Below are 7512 nucleotides of genomic sequence, written 5' to 3' on the forward strand. Positions count from 1 at the left end.
TGCATATTACTGATTTTCACCAAAGTTAATATCGTTAATTGATTTAGTTGAGCTCACAGTTCAGATAGCTGATCTAGGACATCTATATTTTTATCTTCTACTAGGAATTTAGACTGAAAAAATAAAGCCGGTTTGATAGATAGTAACAAGTGATGGTCATACAGATGGATTTTATAAGTTATTTTGTGAATGAAGTCGCATGCCGATGTCCACGGTAATACTTATCCATTACCCAAGTATCTCCTTTTCTTCAGAAATCTCCATTAACATACATCATCAGTCGCAATACAGATAGTTCAGAATGTAATACAGAGAATTTTCTCACAGCAAGAAAGAGAGTAAGGTCTGATGTAATACAGAGAATTTAAGGATAGTCCAAGAAAGAGAGTTGATTTCTTCAGTCGCAATTGAACTAGACTAACATCAGGAGAGAAGTTAGGTGAGGTCAACACACTCCCCTAATTTAGAATTAAGCTAGCGAGCACCTCATCCACCTTATATATTATCTCCTAATTTCGTTCCAAAATGCAGAGATCCAGCCTTCTATTCATTTTAATATCAACAGCAGCAAATCAAAGACATTTAATTCTTTAAAGGTTAGAAAGCGTAGTCACCTGGAACGTTATGCATAGCTTGGTCCCGACCACTAGTTCGTTGAATATGAGCTTCCATTAACATGTTTAATTGTGCTGCCATATCATTCATCTTTTTGCCGTAGTCCTCCTTTATTTCATCTATTTTTTTGTTAAGGTCAACATTTTCTCGTTCCTTCTCTTGGATACGTGCCATAAGTTCTGCTCTACTGGGTAAAGGTCCTCTGACATCTTTAGGTGTTACACCAAACCCAAAGCAAACAACGCTACCACGATCTTGTTCCCCAAAGCATTTTTCGACAACTTCAAAATGTGATAGGGATGGATTCTCTTTCTCAACGTCAACTATCTCATTCTAAAATAATAAAACACAAAAAAGAAAAGTTTATTGTTAGCTCACATAAACATTATTTTGAACAGTTTAGAACATTTGTGAAAATATTACATACATATTTGCCATCCTCGTCTTCATCTAAATCTCCAGATTTTCTTTTCCTTGTCCTTTTAAAAACAGCTGATATTGGAGGCGGTTCCTTCCCTTCTTTACCTCCCTTCATATAAAATAATCAAACCATCAAAGGAGCATTATATAAAGAAAAGACTATAAATTGAAAATCTTACCATATCATCCCAAATTACTTGTCTAAATGGCATGCTACCAGTGCGATGAGGCATTGTTAAATGTCCTCTGTTTCCGGAATTTCTAGAACTAACTTTCTACAACCACAAAGTATATGTTAGTAATTAAACCTCTATTAAGGAAAAGAGTTGTTAATCATTACAAAAATGACATACTAAAATGCTAAACATTAAGAAAATGACATACTTTGAAATTGGAACTTGTAAAATGCTCTTTTACCAACCACTCCCAATCCTCCTTTGTTAGATCATTTGGCGTTTCTTTTAATGCATTTTCTACCACCTTTTTTGATTATTGAATTCTGCATCAAGATCCCTCTCCAGTTCTGCCACAATCTTTTCAAATGGCAGAGGGTTATTGTACGGTCCAACTCAAAGCCATTTCCTGCAAATTTGTTCTGCAAAAGAAAAAATTTGGAACACAATTAATGAAAACAAAGTTGTGTATGCAATTACGGTATGCGATATAAAGGTCAAGTTAGCATTACCACAACTAATTTCCACATATGATCCTTTGCACTATCATCTATCTCGTTCCATGAATGCACTCTAACTGGACAAATTAAGCGATCTCGAACAATTTTGCCCATGTGCCTTGTCATTTCCTTATGGTTGTCTCCAACTGGACCACTGTTATAAAAATTCACCTCTAATTTCTCACCTTCTTTAAGATTTCCCACTTTCTTGCACTTGTTAACACCCCTTGGCTTTGCATCCGGTCTCCTATTTGTCTTCCTAACCGTAGGGATGGATACTTTCATAAAGCAACAAAAAATCATTAATGGGATATAAAGAATTAAAGCTTGAATTATAACAATTTGATGTTCAAAGTTAATTTCATACCTTCCTCCTGGATCCTCAAGGCATCTTGTGAAGAACTTTGATCAAGAAACTTACTAATTGCATCATTATTGATGGATCTTTGTAGGAAATCATCATGGTCTATCTCCTCATCAAGAGATAAAGTTGAAGGAACGGAAGTAAGCTCCTTTTCCATTTCCTCATTAGTAGTCCGTTGGTTCATTTGGCTTGCATTAGTTACATTTAAATTTGAAGGTAAGGAACTAACATGTACATGGTTTGTGACCCTAGGGGAAGTAACTGTTTCACCTAAAGTGGACGAAGAAGGGGGTTTTGCATTAAGCGATCTCGAAAATAATGTAGCTTTTAGTCCTTTGCCACGTTTTTACCAAGTATTCCAGGTGCCAGAAACATGTTCTTCTTCCCACCTAGTGTCATTATGACATACACGAAAACTTAACTTGTCCATGTATTACTTTTGGTTAGTGGCATGTCAAGAGATAATGTTAGAATTTAAAGGTTCCTGATGAAAGAACGTAGGTGAAGGTATAATTCTATAACATGAACCATCTATCACTCGTTGATTTCTATTCAGTGAACATTTCTGTTAATGAAAGCAGTTACTATACGCTCACAAGTTGTCATCCCTTCTATGCAAAAGCTGAAGTTTAAAGAAAAAAAAGATAGAGAGTAGAGACGAGGAGAAGAGAACAAAGTTCTAACTTTTAGAGGTTACAGCAGGGCAGATGTTTTCTAGTTTAACACATCATGTCAGATTACTCAGATACAGCAGGGAAGATGCTTAACATGACAAGAAATTCTCATTTGGCTGCTACATGATACCAGAAAATTATCACCTTGCTTATAGGATAGGCAAGAGGAAAGCAAATCCAAACAAGAACACGAACCAATGGTGATATTGTTGCACCAATTGCTAAACCATGTCGAGAACAAGCTGATTGAGGTAAAATCTGCATTTGCAATAAAACATCGACAAGAATGAAGAAGAAAGAAATAGAGGTTACATGAAACAGAAAATGTAAGTGTGAACAAAACCATCATACAGAACTATTCAAAACTAACTACCTCCATCCTTGGGTCTGGGAACATCTATAGAAATCAACATATATGTTATTGTAATATCACTGAATAGAAATCCATATTCAGCCAAATACAGAATAGATCACTGAATATGAATACAAAGCAGAACTAAAATCACTGTATTCATAATCCCAAAAACAGAACTAAAATACAGAACTAAAATCCATGTTCTGCTTTCTATTCATAATCCCAAATACAGAACTAAAATACAAAACTAAAATCCATATTTAGCCAAATACAGAATAGAAATCAACATATAATCCCAACATATAATATCACTTGGTGGTTAATTAGAGATTGAATGCTGATTGCTTCAACTAATTGATCCACCAATCAGACACATGCATGCAACAACTATAAATTGTAATTAACAAAGATTCATCTACTGTAGTTACTTTCCATGGTATGTTGACACAACTAAGTAATCACAACAAGAAATCCTTCCAAGCTCCATGAAAAATGGAACATATAGATTGCTAGTACATACCTTTCCTACTAAATGAACGTTATGAGGCAAGAACTAATAAATTATTTCAACATTAGTCATGAAAACTATAAATCTCAAAGTTGTGCCATTGTAATTTAGCAAGTAGTACTTTAAGCTCCAATATATAGGCAAGAACTAATAAATTATTTCAACATTAGCTCTTGTCAACTACTTCTAAGCAACAAACATAACCTTTCCAAACACTATTTAGATATTGTTTTGTTCAAAAAAGAAAAATAAAGAAAATGCAATCTAATAATAATCCATCTTAAAACAATAATATTTTAAGGATCTCTAAGTTTTTCTCTTTCGTTTCTTTACTACCACAGCATCAACGTTCTCAACAATATCAGGTTCCATGTCAACCCTGTGTTCATCATTCATCTCGTTATGCGTGTATGCCGATACAGATGCAACAAAGCCAAAAGATTCACGTTCTTGATATGCATCCTCGGCATCATCTAAGATTTCCATGCTTTGAGAATCATTGTCTTTCTCCACTGCCAACTCATATGTAACTCGAGGTTTTGTCTTAACTGCAACACGCCAGTTACCTTTTTTTACAATATCTGTTGCATAGAACACTTGTGACACTTGGCTAGCTAGCACAAAAGGTTCATCTGTTTTGAGGTTCCGTTGTGTATCAACACTAACATACCCAAATTTGTCCACATTAATTCCTTTCTTAGAATCAAGCACATCATACCAATCACACCGAAAAAATACAACATAATTACCCCCCAAATACTCTACTCTGATTACTTCTGTCAATGCCCCATAAAAGTCTAAGGCCTCTTTTTCCTCACCAGTATCACCCAACACCACTACTCCACTATTTTGTGTTCTCAAGTTTCTATCACGTGTAATGTATGAAACCTAAATCCCTTAGTGACATAACCACTAAAAGACCTAGAATGTATATAGGACCACGTGCTAAAGATAGAAATTCTTCCCCATAAGGACATGCTTTTTGTTCGTCCAACTTTTCAATCTGGAAAATACACATAATAACGATCAAAATGCAATCTCAAATTATCAAAGTCAAAGATAAAACTTTTCCGGAATGAAAACGTACTTTTTTTCTAAACCAACTCGCAAAGTTCACATCTCGTTGATGTTGGGAAAGTTCAACTCCTTCATGTGCTATCATTTCAGCATATTCTCTATGTTGGACAGTAAATTAGTTAAAATTAAATAAAAACATCTGAAACATCAAACAAATGTTATAACTACTCACTTATAGAATGGGTCAACTTCAATGCAATTCTTTAAAGCATAGATGTGAGCCTGCTCTCTTTCATACACGTCCAAATTGTTGGTTTTTCCGCCCCCTAAGGGCCTTCCAGGGTGAGAAAATATAGATAGTTTCCTCGCAGTATCATCATCACCATCACAGTTACGCTCATGACGATTAAATTTTGTTTCAACGTCATCTAAGTACCTTGAGCATAGAGTCATACACTCGTCAACAATATAACCCTCCGCTATTGAGCCCTCCGGACGTGCTTTATTACGCACATATAACTTGAGTTTATGGAGATATCGTTCCCCAGGATACATCCAACGAAAATGGACAGGACCGCCAAGAATTAACTCATCAGCTAGGTGGACACTTAAATGAAGCATGACATCAAAACAAGAAGGAGGCAACCATGCTTCTAACTTCGAAAGAGTTAAAGGAATTTGGGATTTGATTTTCTCTAGATGTTCAACTTGCACAGACCTAGCACAGAGCACACCGAAAAACTGACATAGCTCAACTAAAGGCTCGGATACATCTTTCACCAAAAGGCCGCGAATCACAAGAGGAAGTATGCTTTGTAGCAGGACATGGCAATCATGACTCTTCAATCCTGAAATCTTACAGTCTTTTACATTTACACATCGAGAAATATTAGAAGAATAGCCATCGGGAACTTTCAACTCTTTTAAAAAACGACACAATATCTCTTTTTGACTCTTAGATAGTGTGTATGGTGCGGGGGGTAATTCAATCTTGTCACCCTTTGAAATAGGATGTAGCTTTGGCATTATACCTAATCCCTCCATATCAAAACGAGAATTAGCTGTGTCTTTAGTTTGTCCTTTAATGTTCATGATGGTTCCCAGAATAATATCACATATGTTCTTTTCAATGTGCATTACATCTAAATTATGTCGTAATAAAAGTGTTTTCCAATAAGGCAACTCAAAGAAAATACTTTTCTTATTCCAATTATCGCCTCTGATCTTATGTGACACTTTCGTCTTCTTACTGGGATCTTTGGACAAACATATACCTTCAAGATCTCTAACTTGTTCAAGAACTTCCTCCCCTGATAATGGCTTAGGTGCCTCTCCTTTTTCTTTCTTTCCAAAAACATCTTTCTTCCTTCGCCATGGGTGATTAATAGGAAGAAAACGTCGATGACGCATATAGACATGCTTAAAACAATTAGGTAACCACATATAAGAAGTTTCTTTATGACAACAAGGACATGCTCTCTTCCCCTTGGTACTCCATCCAGATAACATTCCATAAGCGGGAAAATCATTGATAGTTAACAGCAAAGCCGCATGCATTTTAAAATTTTCTTTTTTTGAAGCATCATAAGTTTCAACACCAACTTCCCACAACTCTTTAAGCTCTTCTATCAAAGGCTGCAAATACACATCAATAGCATCGCCAGGACCCTTTGGACCAGGTATAAGCATTGACAATAGCATACTAGAAGGTTTCATACACATCGAAGGAGGCAAATTGTATGGAACTAGCATCACAGGCCAAATACTATACGGTTTTGCAACATTAGAAAAGGGATTAAATCCATCACTTATAAGCCCTAACCTAACATTACGAGATTCAGAAGAAAAAGTTCATTTTTTCATCAAAATGTTTCCATGCTTTCCCATCTGCGGGGTGCTCAATAAAACCATCTTCGACAGACCTTTCATGATGCCATCTCATATGATGAGCTGTCTTAGAGCACATGAACAAACGTTGAAGTCTTGGCTTAAGCGGAAAATATCGAAGGACCTTTTCAGGTATTCTTTTACCATTTTCTTTCGTTCTAATTTCCCCACTATTCTTACCTTGCTTCCACCTAGAAGCATTGCAAATTTTGCAATATTCTAATTGTTCATCATCTTTCCAAAATAACATACAATCATTAACACAAGCATCAATCTTTTTATATGAAAGCCCCAAATCTTTAGTGGTCTTTTTTGCATCATAATAGGAAGTAGGAAGAGTTGAGTCTTTTGGTAACAAATGATCTTTCAAGTATTGCAATAACATAGTAAATGAGTCATTACTCCACCTCCCAAGAGTTTTAATATGAAGCAAGTTAACAATTGTAGACAATCTTGACGACTTAGAACCTTCAAATAATGGCTTTTGCATATCATCAAAAATCTAAAGAATTTCTTAGCATCATCATTCGGATCTTCAGCCCGTAATTCACTAAAGGAGTCATTTTCAGCAAAACCACTACAATTAGGAAAAAAATCCCTAAGTATTGTATCCATCTCATTTTCGTTATCGTCATCTAATAACTCATCATCTCCTACTTCTTCGCTAGATTGTGATTCAAAGGTATCCTCCCCAACTCTTTCCCCATGGTGATACCAAAATGTATAACCCTCGATGATTCCATAAGTTAATAAGTGATCTTTTACCATATTTAGAGATTGAAATGATGCATTTAAGCATTTTACGCAAGGACATTTAATCTTTTCTATTCCTCCCGACTTTTCAGATGCATATTTTAAAAAGTTTTCAACGCCTATTTCATATTCAGCATTCAAAGATCATCTCGAGAAAGTTTCATCCATTCCTTACAAGGGGCCATTTATTCTGAACAAACAAATGTAATGTTTTCTTATAATAAGATAATAACGTATCTAATTTCA

At 35.4% G+C, this 7512-nt stretch overlaps 2 protein-coding genes across 2 annotated transcripts; both read right to left on the reverse strand.

Moving 5' to 3' along the window:
- Nucleotides 1-423: 423 nt before the first annotated feature.
- LOC125499562 (uncharacterized) lies at nt 424-1308 on the reverse strand. Its single transcript, XM_057396153.1, has 3 exons — nt 1215-1308; nt 1043-1144; nt 424-948 (listed from the first exon to the last, which is right to left on the reverse strand). Exons 1-3 carry the CDS (start codon nt 1266-1268, stop codon nt 598-600), a joined length of 507 nt encoding a protein of 168 aa, XP_057252136.1. The 5' UTR covers nt 1269-1308; the 3' UTR covers nt 424-597.
- Nucleotides 1309-3915: 2607 nt separating this feature from the next.
- LOC125499462 (uncharacterized) lies at nt 3916-7281 on the reverse strand. Its single transcript, XM_057390876.1, has 6 exons — nt 6982-7281; nt 6549-6787; nt 5823-6448; nt 4859-5705; nt 4697-4784; nt 3916-4497 (listed from the first exon to the last, which is right to left on the reverse strand). The coding sequence occupies exons 1-6, from the start codon at nt 7279-7281 to the stop codon at nt 3916-3918; spliced, it is 2682 nt and encodes an 893-aa protein (XP_057246859.1).
- Between the last annotated feature and the right edge of the window lie 231 nt (nt 7282-7512).

Source organism: Beta vulgaris, chromosome 7, assembly GCF_026745355.1.
Source record: "Beta vulgaris subsp. vulgaris cultivar EL10 chromosome 7, EL10.2, whole genome shotgun sequence".
NCBI classification, from domain to species: domain Eukaryota; kingdom Viridiplantae; phylum Streptophyta; class Magnoliopsida; order Caryophyllales; family Amaranthaceae; genus Beta; species Beta vulgaris.